Genomic DNA, 20,793 nt, shown 5'->3' with positions numbered 1-20,793 from the left:
ATATGATTTTTCATTAAAATGAACAATACCGTGATCTTTTAGTCAAAACTCCCTTACTTTAAAGGCGAGGCTTGCTCACAATTCTCATAAATATATGTTAATTTCTCTTCAACGGGCCACCTAGTTTTTAGATTTCAACTCTTCAATTCAATTCCTATTTAGATTACGCGGACATCATGTTTTGCAATGAAATAGTCAAACATAAAAATAAATTTAATAATTTGGACGATTACTTGTTCCACAAGAATTGCTATGCAACTTGAACCTACACGCAACATTGCCCAGGTGCTGATAAGAAAATTAGAAGAAACTAACGTTAACGTGGAGAATTAAAACTTTCAGATACCATTAATAGCGAAGGACAGTAAACTGTGCGAAAAACAGTAAGCTGTAACCAGTACTAAAACACAACGCATGATGACAGTAATGTAACGGAATTAAACGATTTCACTAAAAACACAGTGACTAAAATGTGTACCCTAGTAAACGCTTAACATCGTAACGGCGTGTCTAATCCTTCTTCTTCTCCTTCACTGGACCCTTGGGGATTTTACTCAAAACCTTGGCATCAAACACTGCATACTGCTTCTTAATTTCGATCCATGCCTTCTCACCAAAGGCATCAATCTGGTCGTCGTATTTCTCATAAATCACCGGCAGAGTGTGCAGCAACACAAAAACTGGCATTCAATGTTCGGGACAAAGTTAATAATAGAAATGAAAGCTTCCCGAATCTGAATTCAGAGAGGCACGAAACTAAATTGAAACTGAAACGAAACCATCCTTACTTATGTAGAATAGGGTCAGAAAGTTGAACCATTTCCCAACCACCGACAAAATCCACAAGACGGCTATAACCTGATATTAGACGAGCAACACCTAGTGACTACATAATCCAATAACAGCCTAAACATACAGCATAACTATGAACAAAAGATTAGCATAACTATGCGCGAAAGATCAACTTACACCAAGGAATGTCTTCAAATCTCTTCCAGATGCAATATCCCGCAAAACATAAAATCCTTTGTTGATTTCAATTCTCAGAGCAGAGGCAAGTTCAAGGACAGTCTTCTCAGGAATTTGAACTTTTGGGATTTGTGGTGGCGACCTGATTAAGGAACGCAGTCAAGTCAAGACCATAAGATACTGCATCAAGGATCAAATATGCGAAAAACAAACAGCTAGAACACCCAACGCCTTACTTGTTGATAAAGGTGGATGCATAGGACCACAGGAAAAAGACCGCCAGAGAAAGTATCAATAAATGGCACACCAGAGTGATTAAGTGGTATTCGAGCAACTCGAAGAAAACCCATAAAACAGTGGCACCGCCGAGCACACTTGCAGATATTTTCTTGTTTCTCCATAGGAGAACATCAGCAGCTGCAACGAAAGACCGACATTAGATCGCAATTGATGGCATTTTCTTTCCAAGTTTCTTCTTTCAGTTCATAAACGCACAAATGGAAAACTGTTATGGAAAATCTTTCTCTAGGCCATATTATTACAAACAAATCACCATTTCCCGAATTCAAACTGATCATGTCCGTATTGCTACGCATTCGAAACCAGGACCAAACAAGGAAACACGATCAATATATGTTTATTGCATCAACTGGCAATCTATACAGTATAAACAAATCAGAAAGCACATAAACAACAAATTATTATAGCTATTTAAATCAACAAATTAAAAAATGCCAAACAAATCTTCCCCAAATTCATAGCTTTCAAGATTAATCACAACCGTCAGGAATATCTATTGACTAATACTAAACAAAAATTCTAAAATTTCAAGAAAAATATCGAATTAATAAACTGAGATTAGCTCGCTCAAACGAAGATTCGTGTTATTTCAAGAAAAATTTCACTTTCGATGCAATTCAGGCGAACAGAATAATCAATATTCTATCAGATCAACGTAATCAACTTTCAGAATTTCAGTTTCTTCATAATTTCCCACATTTTCCGATCAGCCAAACAAAAAACACCAAATCCATGCAAAATATTTATGCTAGTGATGTATAAACGGATTAAGAGAGGGAAAAAATATAGTACGTTTGCCGCCGCCCAAGACCTTGTGAACGGGCTTTTCTCTCCCGAAGAGCCTGAAAATCTTGGATTTAACGGAATCGTGCGCCGACGGCTTGTCTTCAACCTTGGTTTTGACGGCGGCAGCGTGCTTGGCCTTCTTGTCGTCGTCGGAGTCGGACGAAGACGACGAGTGGTGGCTGTAGCTCTTGTCCATCAGCGACGCGGTAGTTGGTTCTGGCTCCGCCATGGATTCTCAGATCGATGAGAGAGACAGAGAGAGAGAGAGAGAGAGAGAAATGGTCCAAATGGAGGTGTTATTTCAGAGCGTTGATATCAGAGAGAGTGTTCTTTGTGTTTCGTAAATTAAATTATTTTTAGAGCGAGTAGTTAGGGAGGTGAAATCTGGGCCGTTGAAAGATGGTGAAGAAACCAAGGAAAGCACTACGGGGCGGGAAAATCTCGCATCCCGGAGCTTTTGGTGTTTCTGTGATCGCAGCGTGAGCGCGACCCATCCCCTTATTTAATTACTCACCAATTTTAATTAATTAATTAATTGTTTTCTATTTATGTTTCATTTTTCCAACAATTTAATAAGTGCAATCAAATTCTAATTTAGATTTCAAATGTTCATGTCACAATTGAGGAATTGGTAGGACCGTAGGAATTTGGTGCATACTCTTTTTCAAAGTATTACTATATTTTATGCATAACGAATTTTCTGACAAACGATAACATTAGTAGTTTTTTTATTCTTTCTTAAAAATAAAAAAGACCAGTTGGTGGCGAAGTTCATCTTTCTGGAAGAGGGGAAGACTCATAAAGGCATTTCAGTCTCCTCTGGCCACCATCGCGCGATTCACTAAGGAATATAGAATTCGTCCCAACCACTGGACCACTCCGTGATAGTTAACGTTAATGGGTTGAATTGTTAGTTGTTAGGGAAGGTGATCAGTGGAGATCAAACCCACAACAAGGTGGATTGACATGATTATTTTTCGCCATCTGCTATACATAACGAATTAAAACAATAAAAAAAGGGACAATGACAAAGAAAACGCAATCAATAAAATTAAATTAAATAAAGGGATGTGATTTTAAGGCTATGTTTCATTCAATACTACAAGTGTTTTAGCCGTTTAATTTATACAAATATTTAACTCTTCTAATTTTAATCTCAGTTATTTGTTCACATAACATTCAATATTACATAATGACACATCCCGACCGAAATCAAGGCATGCTGGCCGTCACGCGAGACCCATCACGGGAGTTCTCGTGTGAGTTCCCAGAAACAAAACCGTGAGGGTGTGGTAGGGGCCCAAAACGGACAATATCGTGCTACAGTTAAGTTGAATCCAGAATGTGGTAGGGGCCCGAACCAGGATGTGACACATAGCATTGAAGAAATTTTCTATGTGGAGGAAAGATGTCGAAATACACAGCATACATGAACCAAAGTAATTAGAGTAAGTAGACTAGTTTTGAGACGGTTGTGTGATTGTCTTCTTACATATAAGTTGGATCTTTCTTTTAGTAATTAGAGTAATTCAAAATGTTGTATATGTGTCTGTTGTACTCAATATTTGAAATATCCTGAATATGGTCGATATTTCCATAGAAGTATTCAAAAATTCAGGAGACGATATGGAAAGAGGGGGTGAGGTCCAAAACTTCATCCCATATCCACGATATTTCTAGAAATCAATAAATTTCCACAATATTTTCAGGAAATATCCAGTTTTGCAGACAATTTGCAAAAAGTTTGCAGGAAATATCCATGAGCTTATGTATTCTTTATTTTTTAAATTCTTTCTTTATGGTATTAGTTTACTTCAATAAAACTTGTATTGCTTTCATGACGAAGATTTGAATTAGGTTATGTATAATTTATTATCTTATTACTTGTCATTAGAAGGAAGTTTTTTCTTCTCAAATATCACATATTACACAGTATGTAATCATTAATTCTTGATTCATACGTGTGTTGTGGCTTTATATGACATTTCCTAAAAAATAATTTTAAATTTTTATGTTTTTGAGAAAATTTTCATCATTTACATCGCAGACAATCGATATCAATATCAATATACAATATATCCACAAATTTGTCTATCGATATTTTCACCGATACCGATATTTTAAATACATGTAGTGCTAATAGAACACCTATCATGAAGAATTGGCAAGCAATTGGAATATTAGAGTTTAAGTTTAGGTATTTGCTGTGGTTTCACTCTTTTAAAAATCTTACCGAATACAAATTAGATGGAAAGACAGATAAATATAAACTACATACAGATTTAGAAATATATGGAAAACTAATGAAAAGAGCTTGAAAACTTTGAGTTTCAACGATATGGACAAAATAAAGAGTAAAGTGAATAGTATTCGGATTGACTTTTTAGTGTAAAAATGTGATTTTTAGTGTAAAGATGTGATTTTTAGTTAAAATGAATAGTACCGCGGTCTTTTCGTTAAAACTTCCTAGAAAATATGCAGATAGATGTTACAGTTTTGAAGTAAATCAAGATTCAAAGTTGAGAGATACCCACCGATTTGGAGTTGGCAAAGCAACAATCAAGATGCCGGAGACGTTTTTTCATGTTAACGTTGGCAGGTTTCCGCCATGGGACATGCTTCAACATTGCGGTGGCGGGTTAGCTTTAATTTGAAATCCACTGCCGTCGGAAAGGCTTCTTCTTCCGAAAGAGCAAAATGTTTTGGAAGAAGAGTCGCCAATCATTTGAATTATTTTGTACGATGATTCTGGGAGAAATAAAGAATATGCCAATAGGCTATAGTTGTCAATAGAATAACAGAACCTCACAGAAGAATATGCTTTCTCTCCTTCTTCTCCCAATTGATTTAGGGCTCGTTTAAATCTGTTTTCAAAATGGCTGAATGTGGTTTTATGAAAAAAATGTTGAAACCAATCTTTAGCGCAAATGTAAAAGAATCCTTGAAGTTTTTCTGACAAGAAGCACATATGTAAACATTTTGAGTGTTTTTAAAATGCAGAAGCATTTTTTCTATAAATCTTTAGCGCAAATGTTTTTAGTTATTTTAAACGAGTCATTAACCAACCACACTACTGGCTAGATAGTCCATTTTGTTTATTTGCATTGTATGAAACTCGGATGCAATGTATTAAGAACCTGAGAGGACAGAACGGCTCTAACTATCATAGCAATCCATCAGTTTTGATAAACGACAATTGCTGATAACAAAAACACTACGCATTTCATTTCATTTGGGTCAAAATTGATGAGAAATTTAAAACGATGAAGTAGGTCTCGTTAACCCAAGCCCACTCTACAGCATTGACGAGAGTTATCTGGACCGCAGACCCAAAGTATAAGTTTGGGCAGATAAACTTTGTAGCCCAATTAACAAAAGTAAAAGTCCAATAGAAGCTGCTGATTGCATGGTTTGGGTCAACTTTGGGTTCCAATCAACTGGTTTAAAATTTCTTCAATACGTTGGATATATCCGTGAAATATCAAAAATATCAGATAAAGATGTGGAAATGGGTGGTGGAAACGGGTCAACTTTGTGACCTTTATTGTTTTCTTATATACCAAGGATTGTATGTATTTATATTCAAAATTACGAAATATATGAAAATTAATCCATATAATTCTATTTGGTATCAGAGCAGACTGCCACGTTTTTAGCAAACTTCCATCATTTTCATCAAAGACAAGTGATATCAATATAACCTCCAACATTTTCACAAATTTATATATAAATATGTTCATCGATACCGATATTTTAAACACTAATATAAAATTTAGGGTTTGAACTCCTAAACATGAAGAGTTAACATCAGCGGGATTAGGATTAGACACCAATTAAACATGAAGACCCCACCAATAATTAAATTTCTTTGAGGCATAATTTGACTAGCCAACCACATATGAAAATTCTTTAGCAGACAAATATGAAATAGCTCTCGCTCACTCAAAAACCCAACACCCAAAACTCACATTAAGGATTTTTCGTAGTTTGTTCCACCTGAGATGACAACAAGATAAAAATTTAACATCTTATCATGGGTGGGGTTCACCTTCTTCTTTTTTTTTTTTTTAATTTTTTATAGAAACACCTACTTTTCTTTTGAACAAAAGGGAAACACCAACCAAACCAAGGATGTGCATTATCAAAAGATCATTTGACACATAAATTTACCCATCACAATTTTTTTAGTCTGAACTATTGAATGGTCTGAAAAATAAATGGTAAAGAGGGATTTCAAAAGTTTGACGGAATGTAGAATAATCACTGGGTGTAAAATTTTGCATTTATTAAAGAAGGAATCCAACCATCAACCGTCATCTAATATGATTTGTAAAATATAGTCTAAAAAATGGTCTCTCTACTCACACATACTATAATTGATATCCATGTGATGTGTTTTTTTTTTTTTTTTTTTAAAACTTAAAGTGCATTACCAGAGAAACCGCCAAAGCATGCCAAAAAAAAAAAAGTCCATACAAAAGACTAACCTAGGAGAAAAAACCGACTATTCCTACAAAGAAAAAAAGTGCTAGGGGGATACTAGGAGATAGACACTGCAACGTAGGTTAGGGCGTCTCCTCACAAACACCATAAAAAAACCTTGAGGGTGTGTACAAGCGAAGATGTAGGTCTATTCACACAAATATAAACGCTCATCTCCCCCTTTCTACGCGACTAATATATTATTTCCAAATCTGATAAACTATATGTCATGTAAATGACAAAAATGTTGTGATTAAATCATGATTAGTAAAAGTATAGACTACAGAGTCAGCTTAAGCCTTTTATATTATGTCGTTCATACCACAAACCACAGACATATTTGCATTTAGTCGTTGGCTTCCATATTTACCTTTAAAGAAAGAGCTGAAAATTCAGAGGGAGATTGGTGTGGGTGAAGCAGTTTTAGGACCAAGGGATGCACAAGTTTGGTTCCTGCCCTTGTGAAAGGCTGTGACAGAGAATTTGGCAGTTGGAGCATCTGATTCTAACATGTCCCAATCCTCTTAACCCAGAATTTATTTTCTTCAAATGGTTGGAAAGAATATATAAAACAAAGTCATTTTTTGAGACCTAATGCTACAACTTTGTACACTCCAAGAAAGTATCTTATGCATTAGTTACTTCAATATGACTTTCACCCACTAGAGAAACGTGCTTAGATCAGAGTTGTTACTGTGTCGGTTTTTTTAAGTCAATCACACAGATTGCATGCATTTTACTTGTTTTCACGTGACAATGTTTGATTAATTCGAAATACGATCAAGATAGCATTTTTGCTGAGAAAAGTGATATTCACACACTTATTTTTACATTTCCCGCACATTTGTTAATTTTTAGTTATTGATCTTCTTTAATTCATTAGATCTGACGGTCAGAAATTAAAAAAAATGTGTGAGAAATAAAGTGTCGAAAGACTACCTCTCGCTGAAAGGAATTTAGAGCATCACCTTGCATACCCTAACGAGTTTTTATATTCAAAGAGAGCATATTATAGAGCTACTTCTCAATGACAAAGAAGCATAACTCAATTGAAAATATCACTATCAGTGTGTTGGTATCTCAAATCAATCACACGTTGCATGCTTTAATGAATTTGAAGTTCAATACCTCACATACCCTGAAGATTTTGGTAAAACATTAAGTGAAAGAGTAAAATAAGTGAGGACCTTTCTCCGTAGTATTCTGCAGAATGCAGCCCCCATTGATTCACAAGGATGGCCGAGGGTCCAACACCACACAAAACCAATTTTACAAGTCAAAGCTTTAGTCTTTAAGCAGAAGAAGCGTGCCCCATCTGCACCCCAAGGCTTTTGCCTTGCAAAGAACCCCAATTCTCTGACTTCTCTCTCTGCAAAAGCAAAGTTAAAGCCATTGGAGTCTTTTCTTTTTGGCCTTTTCTCTTTCATTTTTCTTTCTCTTTTTTCTCTTTTGTCTTGTTCTTTTTGGAAATCTCGTCACCGTCCTCCATGCCAAAAATCCAATGCCGAAGAAGGAATTGAGATCTTTTTCAGATCTCGCAATCCAGAAGTTGATAGATCAAAAAATTTATACCGTTTAAGAGAGGAAGAGAAGGAAAAATTTGGACTCTTAATTTGTGAAAGGTGGGCCAATAAGATAAGCTAACAATGATTGTAAAATTTAAAAAGAGTAATTCGAATTTTTCAATCTATCTTTCACGATCCATCGACTTCAGACCGCAAAATATGGAGAGGATCTCGATTCTAGAAGTTGGATTTGTTAGATTGGGAACTACACCCTGTACTCAATTCACCATCACGCTCTTCTCCAAAAAAGTCCCAAAAAGATCATTTAACCAAGCTCGTTTCACTTTACCTTTTTTTTTTCCACAAGAAAAACAGATCATTTGACCAAGTCTATTTATAACTTTCTCACACTTTTGAGTTAGTTTTTCTTCTTTTCTTTTGGTCAAGTTTATCTTCATGAAATAAAATTAAAAACAAATTCAAAGGCTTTATTTACATTGTAAAGGACTTATAACTTAGTTGTTTTATGACGTTAATTTTTCCTTTTTTTTTTGTTCGGTTTTCTCATTAAGTTGATGAACTTTGTTCATTTTATACAAGCGATGCTCAACCAAAAACTAATATGAGTTACAAGAGTATAAAAACTTGTGTCTGATTTTTCCTTTTTAGTTGACTAGCTATTATCCACAAGTTTGTTTTGTCCCTTAAGTTGACTAGCTATTATCCACTATGACATAAAGATATTAAGATACATTTATTTTAGTCAATATAATTACGCTCGCGTCTATTAAACGATGGACTATAGTTCTTTGAAACAAAACAACTAAAAAGAAAAGAGGGAGTATTGAATTTTTGGCTTGGGGGAAAGTATAGAGGGATTCGTGTCCTCTTATGCGGAACAAACAAGAAAATCAACGTGTTCTGCAAATCAAAGTTCAAAGTCACAATGAGACGACAAGCGCAAGAGACCGGCGAGTGGGGGACAGCCATTGGATGAGAGAAAACCTCTGCATCATCTCATAATTGTCATCGTTTGAAATCAAACCTTCATTGTTTCGTAAAACAGTGTATGAATCTGTACATACATGTATAACCTTCATTGTCACGTGATGTTTCGTTTATGAATTTGTAAATACAAATATAATTTATATATGTTTATTTAATTAGCAAATAACTGCACCGAGTTAATTGTGATTATCTAAAAATTCGTTTGACAAATGTTTTTAAATGATTGAAAACAATTTTAAAAAAATATTTTTATATTTCAAAAGCAATTAAAATATCTGAAAAAAGCACTTTTTATGTTTTTTTTTTTTGTAAAAAATAACTTAAATACTTTTTCAGAATTAAATTATATTTTTACTAAAAATTTATTTAAGAACTTTCAATTATTTAGAAGCAATTCCCAAACAAAAACAAAAGCAATCTCCCTCTCTCTAAAAAGCAAAAGAAAAGCTTGTTTTCCCTCTCTTTCTCTCCCCTCTGTTTTCGATGCTGCAGACGTAACGCCATAAAACGAAGTGAAATTTTTGATAAATCTTCTGTTTATTTCACTCATTTCCTCACGTTACCCCCTCCTGTCACTCGTTCCTCGTATAAAACCCCTCAAAACCCCACCGTTTCCTTAACCCCTGTCTCTCCACTCTCTCCTCCCTCCCTTCTTTCTCCTCCAAAGCCATGGCAACTCTGTACTTCCTCAAGTTCTGGAAACCCAATGCCTCCACCGGCAAACATCCAAATCCTTCCGTTGCAAAAGACAACGAGGTCGAAGAGGAAGAGGAAGATTCTTTCTTCGACTTGGAATTAAGTTTTGATATCATCCAAAGTTCACAAGAAAACAACATCCTCGACTTCAAACCAAAACCAAACACCTCCGACAAAACAGCCGGCGGCAAACCAACCCTTTCTCTGTCCGCTTCCGATCCCATTTCCAAAAGAAAAATCCTCCCTATTGAGCCAGTTTCCAGGCCTACTCAGTCCCCCATCGCTCTCCTTAAATCCGCCCCAAAGTTCGGAGCTTTAAAGTTCAAAAATCCCAGACAGAAAACAGATAAAAAAACAGGGGAAAAAGCTGAGTCGGAGGTTTCGATGGAGTCCCAGAAGCAGAAAATCAAAGGAGTAATTGCGAAACAGCTCGCCGGAGAAGAAGCTCAAAACCCACCTAAGCTCACCCGAGAAAACAGCTCCAGGAGAAACGGAATGGGATTGCAGAATCTGAAGCCCGAAGACTCGAAAACAGAGAGATTTTCTAAGGATGTTCTGCAGAAGTACCTGAATCTAATCAAACCTCTGTACTCCAAGGTTTCCAGGAGGTCTACTGAGAGGGTGAAGCCTGCCGGAGACTCACCGACGGCGTCTCCGGCGATGCCGATATTCTCTATGTGTTCGCCGAAGAAGGACAAGCAGGGGAACTTTCCGGCGGGATTTAGAGTTGTCTGTAAGAACTTGGGGAAGAGTAAGTCTGCCACGGTGATGGTGGCGCCGCCGGTGCAACGGAGGGACGATTCCTTGCTGCTGCACAACGATGGGATTCAGAGCGCCATTCTACATTGCAAGAGATCGTTCAGTTCTAGAGGTATTGAGAGTTTCAAACCTTTCAAATTTTAAACATTTGTTTAATCTATTATTTGATGTTTATGAATTAATTTCGATTTTTAATTTGGTTTCAGATTCTTTGTCTTCACTGTCGCGATCAACCAGTGATTCTTCCTCCATGAGATCATATTCTACTGGTAAACATCAGTCTCCTCCTTTTTATTTAACCAATCAAAGCGAAGAAATTCAAATTCCAAATTTATTTTAATGGAAATTTACAGAAAATCTTCACAATTTTTTTTACAGATTCTTCTCTGTTATCACGGATTGCAAGTGATTCCCATGAAAAATCCGCAAGAATGTCGATCGAAGAAGAAATTTGAAGTTCTGTTCGTCGGATTTTAATGGGTAAAACGCGGGAAAAACTGAGGAACTTTATGACCCTCTCTGTTATTTTCTGTGTTTTCTGTAAAAACAAAGGAAGAAACGAAAACGAAAATATGAGGTTAGGTTAGGGTTGTTTTGGTATTTTAACTGCAAGCGTTTGAGCTATGATGGCCGGTGAGCACAACATATAGGGTTCACCTGTTGTTGTCTGTACAGTGACGTGTCATGATCTGAGAATTTTAGGGATCCTTTTTGGTTTAGGGTTTTTTACACTGAAGCAAGCAGCATCATGTTGCTTTTGAATTGAATTTGTGAGAGAAAATGGTGTTTTAAATCAATCAGAAAGATATGTGACATTGTCTTCTGGGTTCAGAGATTTTGATTTGACTCAATAAGTTTTTGCATCTTTCATTTTTTTGGTTTTGTATGGGGATTCCACTTTCCAGGAGAAATTGACGGATGATGGAATCAGATTCTTGTTCTTCAATTACTCATAAAAACTGGTAATTGGAAATCAACTTTGGTTATTGCCTGTAAATTGTCTGGCTATTAAACGGGGATAAGGATTGTCTGCCCTCTTACTTTTGGTGTTCTTCTGTGTCCTCCTATTAATGTGATCATGGTTAAGCTACGTTAACATTTTATATTACTATTAATTTTTGTTTTATTAGTTTTATAAAAAATATATATATAAAATATTGACGTGATTTAATCATGATCACATAAAATAAGAAGGTACGGAAGAGAACCGGAAGTGAAAGGGAAACAATCATCGTCCATTAAACAGAGGTTCATTTTGTTGATACGTCAGGTCTCGATATTAGTGTTCTTAAAGTGAAATGTAAAGTTCATTTTGTTAATATGCCATTGATAAAGTCTCGATATTAATGTTTTTAAGATGGGATGCTAGGAAATTTTGCATGTAAGTAAAAAAATGAGATCTAATATTTAAATTGGTATTGGATGAAATTTTAATTTTCTTTACGAGAGATATATGTGTGAAGCTCAATAGCCGTATATGTTATGAAACAAATTTGAATTTGTGAAAGAGGATTTATGATCATCACCAACCTGGAGAAAAATTGGTTAATTCCATTCCAACTGCATTTCTGCTTTTTGTAAATATAAAGTGCTTTTGGAATGCAAAAGAAGCATTTTATTTGCTTTTATTAAAATCTGATTTCGTTTCAAAGTGAACAACAGAAAAGCAGTCAGAAGGTGGCAGATGCTCTCTCTCTCTCTCTCTCTCTCCCAGTCTCTCTGACCACCCATCCCATCTGGTTATGGTCGCTAGGTTGGATGGACAGATTTTATTCAACTTTTGACTGCTTGTTGCAGCACCAGCAGGGGAGGAAGGAACTGCTAAAAAAAAGTCGCATGTATTTTTTCCTCTTCTACTTACAAATTACCCCTCCACTTTCCAAAATATTTGCATTTTACTGTATTTCTTCCTTCCTGTATGCTATGCTAATAGTTTTATTGGAAAACTAACGAAAATGATTTGAAAATTTTGAGTTTTAACAAAAATGTCAAAATAAATAGTGAAGTGAATAGTATCAGGATTGACTTTTTAGTGTAAAAATATGATTTTTCGTTAAAATTCCCTAGTTTTATTTGTTTTAGTTATAATGAAAGGAATTGAATTGTCTGTCATAATTTTTAAATTTTATAGTATTACTCCACTCAAAGGCAGATGTATGTTGTAACTAAGGTGGTCTTACCCAGAGTGCGATTAATATACATATGAAAGTCTTATGATGACCATTTGATTGTTTGGTATGAGTTTCTTTGGTGCCCATCCAATGCTTGATGTAATGTCTACTAACATATGTTGAAAGCACTCAATAGGTTGCGTTAAGAGTACTTGACAAATTCTCTCGATAGCACTCATCAGATTGTTTTGGCATATGTCGATATTTGGTTACATGTGCACAACATAGTTTGACTGACAACAACACACCCACCATGTATTCAACGAAATACCTTGGTGTATAAAGGGAAATTTTTTTGTACGCTTCGCACTCCATGTCTATCCAAAAAACACAAGACCTTGACACTAGAATCCCCCAATATTCAAATTTTGAATCCGTCACTAACTCCACTCTCCTCGCACCATTTCAACTAACTCTAAGAGCTTCTGTACGTTTAGATTTTGTCTAAATTAAGGAATATAGAAATTAATATTAGAATCCATGATCGAAATTATAACAAACCCTAAAATTTATATAAAATGATATCTGTAAATCAAAGGAACAAGGCATGTACTTGCACTGCAGTTCAAACACATAATTATGATGAGCAAGAAATGCCAAGAAAGACACCAAAATTTGTGGCCCCAAAATCCCATTTGAGACATGGATGCAAACTTCACGGCGAACCACATTGCAGACCTGCCAAAGAAGAAAAAATGACAAACAACAAAACCACATATCTCGGGGCACCAATTGAGACCATTATCAAGGGGAGCTGTATGACTGAATGGGACTGAAGTGGAAGTGTTCCTTTGGCCATTATATGAACTTGGAAATTTGAAATTATAAGTCACAAGTTTGGTGACTGGATGAAATGAGGACGTTAAGGTGTCAGTGTCTCAAACTATTCATGCCATATCATGTGGAATGCTAAAATTTATGACAAGAGATCATCACCTTTAACGTCTCTTTTTTCTTACAAGTCATTCTCGATGGGCAGATTCTACTTTAATTAAATTATATTTTGAGTTGTCTTCGACTCACCAAACTTGTTCCACTGAATGAAATGAACCATGCATCTGCAAAAGAGGATAAATCATGAACTTTTTCATTTTTTTTTTCAACGGGATACAAAGTATAGCTGGTTTTGCATTTAGAGTTTAGATCGACTAAATTTGTATTTTATGAAAGAGTTTAGTTTATAGATAACACGTATAATCAAAGATGGGAGGTCGATGCAAATTTTTTTTTTTGATATAATTATAAGCATCAACCACATCTGATGGTAGCACAACTATTAATATTTATGCTCTAAAATGATGGTTCCACACTTATATATTAGCAATAGAGATAATGTCACGTAGCTATGTACAAGCTGAGCTATCATAACTCTTATAAATTTATATTATGGTTCAATAACACTCAAAACAATGTGAACAAAACACAATACAACACACCACAATCGATTTTTAGATTGCGTTTCTTGATACTATTACAATCAGAGCTATTTCATGTTCTACTGAGACAACATACTTGACGTGGTGTATTATGAGACTTCATATTTTTAAACAATATGTTACGCTTTCAAGTCATGGAAACAGTCTATTTGTAAATTAAGGATAAAGCTGCGCATGAAAAAATTCATCCCCCCCCCCCCAACCCCCCAAAAAAAACCCTTGCAAAGCAAGAAGCCTTGTTTGCTTGGAGTCGTCCCTATATTACTCCTCCGAAGTTAGAACAAAAATTTTGATAAGTCGAGGCAAGGGCTGCCGTTCACTGCATTTGCACAAGTTGGAACAGCAAAAAGACATGACTTAGTTCAAGTGTTTCAATCAAGAAATGTGATTAATTATATGCAGATGAATGCAATGCACCAAGAAACACCACACAAACAAACACCCGACCCGACACCATATTTTCATCCGAGGAAAATTAGACTTGCTGTGTTTCCTCCACGGATATTGTCATATGCATCCGTGTCCCTTGCTGCAGTTCACTGGATCTGTCTCAATCATCGGCGAGATTTTTGGAACGTTTAAACAATATGATAACACTATCCACCGTGTCAAAATACTGGCTCATGCTTTAGAAGGAAGCGATCGTTTTTTGGTCGGTAATCACTGTTTTAGATGTGCGCATAAATATTTCTGTTTGTGTCCTAAGTGAGTTTTGTATACGGATCAATTGTGGTTTGCAGAAGGAACTCGTTTCAATAAAGGAACCAAGTGCAAGCAAAGTTGTACTGAATAACCATGAACCGGTTGAAGTCAAGAATGAAAATAGCAGATTATGGGCTCGTTTGGATGTGCTTTTAAAATGACTGAAATCGCTTTTAGAGAAAACATTTTTGGGTTCTAAAAGCACTTTAAGTGATTTCTACAATAAGCACCAGTTATGTGCTTATTCTAGGAAACACTTTAAGTGTTTTTTCAGGATTTACTAACATTTTTACTAAGGATTGTTTCAAAAAATATTTTCACCATAAGCGTTTTAAGCCATTTTAAAAGCACATCCAAACGAACTCTATGTTCCCGACAACCCAAACTATTAGGCCCTAACAATTATTTTTTTCCTTATATGTATGAATTGTGATTTACACAAGGAAGAATGACTCGTTTAAAGGAACCAAGCACAAGCAAAACTCTACTGAATAACCATGAATTGGAAGAAGTCAAGAATATAAATGGCAGGTTGTGTGCCCGAAAGGCCAAACTCTTGGACCCTAACAATAAATTTTTTTTTTTTTTTTTTTTTTTTTTTATATATTGAAAGGCCCATAAGACCACTAGAGCCCATTGGAGAGGTACATAGGGCTGAATTCTTTTATTTGGGCTACGTCATGGGTTCAATCAAAGTCCAAATTATATTTAGATAAGGGTCTTTGACTCACTCCTAATCGCACCGATAATACCTCAACTTAAACACATTACTAGATGTTGAATTCTAACACAAAAGACCTCAATGTAATTAGAAGTGGCACCATATACTTATAGATTGTATTTTCTAAATTTCCCAATACGGGACTTACATTAATTAACACCTCAAATCACTAATCACAACAAAGAATATTACATAGGAAACTTTATGACCGACTATAATGTATGTATAGCAGCAAAATGTCTTATATCTCACAAAACAAGAATAAAAATGAAAAATGAAATAAAAAATATACGTATGAAATATCACTTGCAGACAATATTTTGGATCGACCGCGTAGCAAGAACGATGTCCATGGTGCAGTTCATATAAGCAGACCTCTTCTTCTTGATCACCTTCATCAAATGTATCTTCCCCTCCAACCTAGAAGTGGACGTAAGCGGGATAATCCCCAAGCTAATATCACTCGCTAATTGAGAAGTAGCGTTCAGCCCATTCGAACTTAGGTCCAGAGAGGCCTCGACCTTTCTAGTCGATCGAGCCTTGGCACGTTCCTCGTACACATTGGTCTGTCCAATTTTTGTCCCCCTATAATCAAACTCAACAATTCCATCTTCGTACTTGAAGTGTCCAAAGTTGGTGTTCTTCACACCAAAATGAACATCCATTTCTAGGTTAAATGAAGGGTTCGTGACACTGTCAACTTCGTACTGACTAAGGGAGGCTGATCGAACCCGGAACTTAGGGCTTTTTATTTTCATGACGGTGAGTGCAAAGACTGTGATAACTACAACTTGGAGCACAGCAAATACAACAACGTATAGTAGGCACCTCATGCGCTTGTTTCTTTTCATCTCGGCTGGGTCTGCTGTGACGGCAGATTCTTGGTCGCTCCGAGTGTAGCTGTTTGCCAGGGGTGCCGAGGGAGGGGGAGATGTTGCTTCTTTCTCAGCTGCCATTTTAATTTCTTTCAATTTGTAGCTTCCCAAAGTTTTTGTTTTATGGTTTTCTGTTTTCTAGGGTTTCTGTATATTTGTTTGGTGAGTGGAAGATAGATAATGTTGGTAGTTTTGATTAGCAAGTATTTATAGATATATGATAGGAGGATTAAGAGTGCACTTATTTTGAATGTGGGATCAGCAAAGGTCCTCTGTCTTGCCATTTTCTTGTCACAAACGCGGAAGCCGGCTTTGAAGTTGGACTTCTCGCAGGCACGTGATGGTGACTTGTACGATTCATTACTTTTCAAACAAGATTACCACTTGCAAAAGCAATTTTTATTTTATTAATAAGCATACAATTCGCACGAGGATACCAGAAGCCTAATGACATTGCAGATTGCACCTCATGCTAATTAGTAATTGTTGGCCTAAACATTACAAAGCCTACGTAGTGTGTATGTCGAGTAATTACAAGTTAACTGCGTCCTTTTTGTAAATGCGGACGTGCCAACTTGAGACATAACTCAGTCAGACCAGTGGAATAGATGTGGTGATGGTAGTGTCGAATGCGTTGTTGACTTCTATACCCTGAGCGACTACGGTTAAGGAAGGAACACCTCTCAGCCTACGGTTGTAGTCTTGTAGAACCTGAAAGACGAGGTTGCTTAATTTACTGCGAAGTTCAAGATCTTCTACACCGTATTCAGTTGCTTCAACTATATTTGTGAGAATATATACATGCGCCGAATCGATATTAGGTTGTACGGGCAAAGACACTCAAAGGAAATGTTTATTTGTCCAAACTGAAGATCCTCCTAAATTGTTTGAGTCTACAAATTAGTTTTATTTACTAATCCAAATTGAAGATATCACTGGTTGTCAACAAATTTTTTTTTTACTTATCCAAACTAAAGATGTGTTAACGAGAGGGTTAGGATAGTTAGTATTTTTCTAAGGGTTATAAGAAGAGTTTCACATAGAGCGAGAGTTTTCGAGTAGAGCGTTTTGAGTTGTTTGTTGAGTTGAAGGGACTCTCTACGTTGCAAATCCTTTTATATTTATAGGGATAAATTCCGTGATGGATAAGTCTACCGCATGGTATAACTCCGATAATATTCAATTCTTATTCTTTAAATTTACTCAGAATTATTCTTAGCTGAAACTCTACCGCTGCCAAGTCTTGCCATCTTCGATTATTTGAACCTAGATTAATTATGCGATTGATTCAACTTTTATTCGCAAACGAACCCTAATTCTTAATATTTCCATTATCTAACAATTTTGAGTGTATAAGCCAATTGCGTGCAAAATCGGGTCCAAACAGTAATTAATCAAAATATTTAGTATGATGGTGCCCAAAAACGTTAATGATAATGTTTTTTTGTAATCATTATTATTTGGCCGTTTAGGTGGCTTAGTGGAGTGTTTGACTTGTATATTACTGGTTCTGGAAGTAGGAAAAGTATGTTTCGAGTCTTCGACAGAAAAAATAAAAAGTAGGACAACTTGCATAAGAGAAAAGGTCAATGACAGACATCAACTCGATAAGAAATGATCCCAAAGGCGTCTAATTAGGTATGATAAGTTCAACTGTGACGCGTTGAAAATATCATGATATGAAAACAGTTTTAACGACGTATTTTCATCTTTATATGCACTTATCAGTACCAGTATGAAGAATAAGTAGTCGTAGCCTGAGACGGGTCGCTGTCTTTTACGTCCTTCACTCAAACTTCATCCCTGCAACTTCTCCATCATTTTCTTGTCCTTCAGTGCCTAACCTCAAGATGTTTCTCCTTGTTTTTATATTTGTCCAAAATGTCTAGTAGAATAAAGATTGATCCCTCGAAAGTTTGGTTGTCATATGAAGTCGTGCATACCAACTGTTCGAGGAATTACCTATGTCATGAACCTGGACCTGTCTATATTAATCCATCCCATGTTAAAATCCTGGAACTATCCCTCATCGTAGCGATTTGAACTTCTATTGACCCTAAAAACTACCAAGCATACATTGCGCGCAGACTGAGTAATTAATAAGCTAACTACGTCATTCGGTTGTGTGCGGGGCATGCCAACTTGTCAGTTGAGTTTGGCTGGGGAGTAATATGTCGATGTTGCGTTGGGCGTGCTGCTGACTTCTCGATCTTACAACTGTGGCCGATGAAGGAACACGTCTTGGCCTTCGGGTTCTAGAGCCTGAAGATAAGCCTGCTAGTTCTGGGAAGTTCACAAATCATCGGCACTGGGTTCGGTCTCGGTAATTATATTCATGAGAGTATAAATACGCCGAACTGATATCAGACTATACAGACACAAATACTCGAAAGAGATAAATGTCTTGATGGCAAATGTGATTCGGTCGTCGGAATGCCGTACTCTAAAATGTGCTTGTGAATATCCAATCATAAAATAAAACTCGGCGTTCAATGTGCCGAGCCTAGTAACCTGTAACACCTTACTTCGCCGAAAAGGCTGATGAGATGACCTCTACCAACAAGGACTCAAAAATCCTTGTTGACCGAGACTTGGATAAATAACCAGTTGGTCTCAAAGCAGTGTTGTCTATCCAAACTGAAGGTGCTCATCAGTTGGCTGATTCTATGATTCCAGTGCATAAATAACCAGTCGGTCTCAAAGCAGTGTTGTCTATCCAAACTGAAGGTGCTCATCGGTCGGCTGATTTTACGATTCCAGTGCTGTCTATCCAAACCGAAGATGTCACCGGTTGCCTTCACAGTGTTGTTTATCCAAACTGAAGATGTGTTGGCGGGAAGAAAGGGGGAGAGGAAAAAATCTCAGGGTTGTTGAGAAGCTTTGCAAAGGGCAATTTTTGTGTTGATTTGAAGGGGTTTGAATGATGCATTTCCTTCTCTATTTATAGTAGCGAACCCCCTTCATAGCCGAACTAGAAATGTACTCGGATTAGAACTCTTCAACCCAATTTGAGAAGGTTTCAGCCAATCCTAACCCCTATAGGACTTTGAACCAGGCTCCATAACGAACTAGATTCATCTCCTAATTCTAAACATCTTTAGCTTTAAGACTCCTTGTTACATTAGGGTTCAACCACCTCACCCTTATCTAAACCAATCCTCCTCGAAACAGGATTCGGCCGATCTTGAGTGGACGACCCATGACAAGATTCTAGATGAATGCTACTGGGCCGAAAATGACTCTAAGGTCAGCCCAAAATATTATTTTGAGTCCAAACAACTTCATATAGAAAGATATTGTGTTTAGTCTTTTTGGTCTGGGAAATATATTTTTTCAAATATGTTATCTAAATTAAAAACACATACCACTCTCACTAAAATGAAAAGAAAAATACCATTTTACAAATTAGTCTCACACGTAGATTTCTCACAAAGATTTCCCATTGTGCATTAGCTTCTGTACTTTATGAGAAAAATTGCTGTTGTGTATTTTCGTAAGGCACTTTTAACAAAAGTACAAGACTCTTAAATCTTGCTTATACTTGATCCCATGCCACCCTTCCTAATACGAGAGCTTTCTAATTAGGTACATATATTGTTGGAAAATATAAAGGAAAGTATTTTAGAGATTTGATTTAATTAGTGATTTGAAATGATTTAATTAGGGATTTGATATGATTTGATTTAATTTGGTATAGGTTTCCTTGTCTTGTGGACAAAGGATTGTTTTGATTTATTTTCTAGTATTGCTGCCTTGTAATCTTATAAATACTTTCATATAGAGAATAATAAAGTATTGAAGTTGTATTTGAGAATTGTGAGATTGTAGAGAATTTCAAATTTATCCTAAACCCTTATTTTCAACTCGGTATCAAACCAGAGTTCAATTCTTAGTTGAACCTTGTTGTGAGCACTTCCCTGTGTGAAGATTATTTATGACTGTTAGAAGAAAAATAGAAGTTGAAGTATTGTTGTTGCCATGAAGAAGGAAAAAAGAAGAGAGAGGTTTTGTTATCGCTCCTCGAGGATGGTAAAAAAAAACAAGAATAATGAAAAAATTGCAGGAAAAAAGATTTGGTGGTTGGGGCTTTCGAAAGAGGCATTAGTTTCAGTTGGGTTTTCGAAAAGATTAACATTTGTTCCAAATGGACTTTCGAAAAAAGGTGTTAGTTCAAACATAACAAGAGATTTATTTGCTGCGTTTTAAAAAAAAAAGGACATTGGTTCCAATTGAATTTTCGAAAAGATTACCGTTAGTTCCAGTTGAGCTTTTGGAAAGAGGCGTTAGTTCCAAGGATTAAGATTTGTTAATCGGGATTTCGAAAAGAGGAATTTGTTCTAGTTGGGCTTTCGAAATGATGGGCGTTAGTTTTAGCTGGGCATT

At 36.1% G+C, this 20,793-nt stretch overlaps 3 protein-coding genes across 3 annotated transcripts; 1 reads left to right on the top strand and 2 right to left on the bottom strand.

The window, feature by feature from the left end:
• Positions 1–192: 192 nt before the first annotated feature.
• Positions 193–2,386, bottom strand: LOC137735290 (reticulon-like protein B1). The gene is made up of 6 exons (XM_068474703.2): positions 2,062–2,386; positions 1,206–1,386; positions 970–1,111; positions 789–858; positions 479–680; positions 193–288 (listed from the first exon to the last, which is right to left on the bottom strand). Exons 1-5 carry the CDS (start codon positions 2,282–2,284, stop codon positions 511–513), a joined length of 786 nt encoding a protein of 261 aa, XP_068330804.2. The 5' UTR covers positions 2,285–2,386; the 3' UTR covers positions 193–288; positions 479–510.
• Positions 2,387–9,449: 7,063 nt separating this feature from the next.
• On the top strand, positions 9,450–11,336 carry LOC137735191 (membrane-associated kinase regulator 5). The gene is made up of 3 exons (XM_068474590.2): positions 9,450–10,617; positions 10,712–10,774; positions 10,884–11,336. The coding sequence occupies exons 1-3, from the start codon at positions 9,720–9,722 to the stop codon at positions 10,958–10,960; spliced, it is 1,038 nt and encodes a 345-aa protein (XP_068330691.2). The 5' UTR covers positions 9,450–9,719; the 3' UTR covers positions 10,961–11,336.
• Positions 11,337–15,637: 4,301 nt separating this feature from the next.
• Positions 15,638–16,569, bottom strand: LOC137734551 (late embryogenesis abundant protein At1g64065). Its single transcript, XM_068473797.2, has one exon. The coding sequence runs from the start codon at positions 16,489–16,491 to the stop codon at positions 15,838–15,840; it is 654 nt and encodes a 217-aa protein (XP_068329898.1). The 5' UTR covers positions 16,492–16,569; the 3' UTR covers positions 15,638–15,837.
• Between the last annotated feature and the right edge of the window lie 4,224 nt (positions 16,570–20,793).

The sequence above is a fragment of the Pyrus communis genome, chromosome 7 (genome assembly GCF_041283825.1).
Source record: "Pyrus communis isolate YQ-2024b chromosome 7, ASM4128382v1, whole genome shotgun sequence".
Taxonomy (NCBI): Eukaryota; Viridiplantae; Streptophyta; class Magnoliopsida; order Rosales; family Rosaceae; genus Pyrus; species Pyrus communis.
Note: the sequence above shows the minus strand (reverse complement) of the source record. Positions and strands in the feature narration are given on the sequence as shown.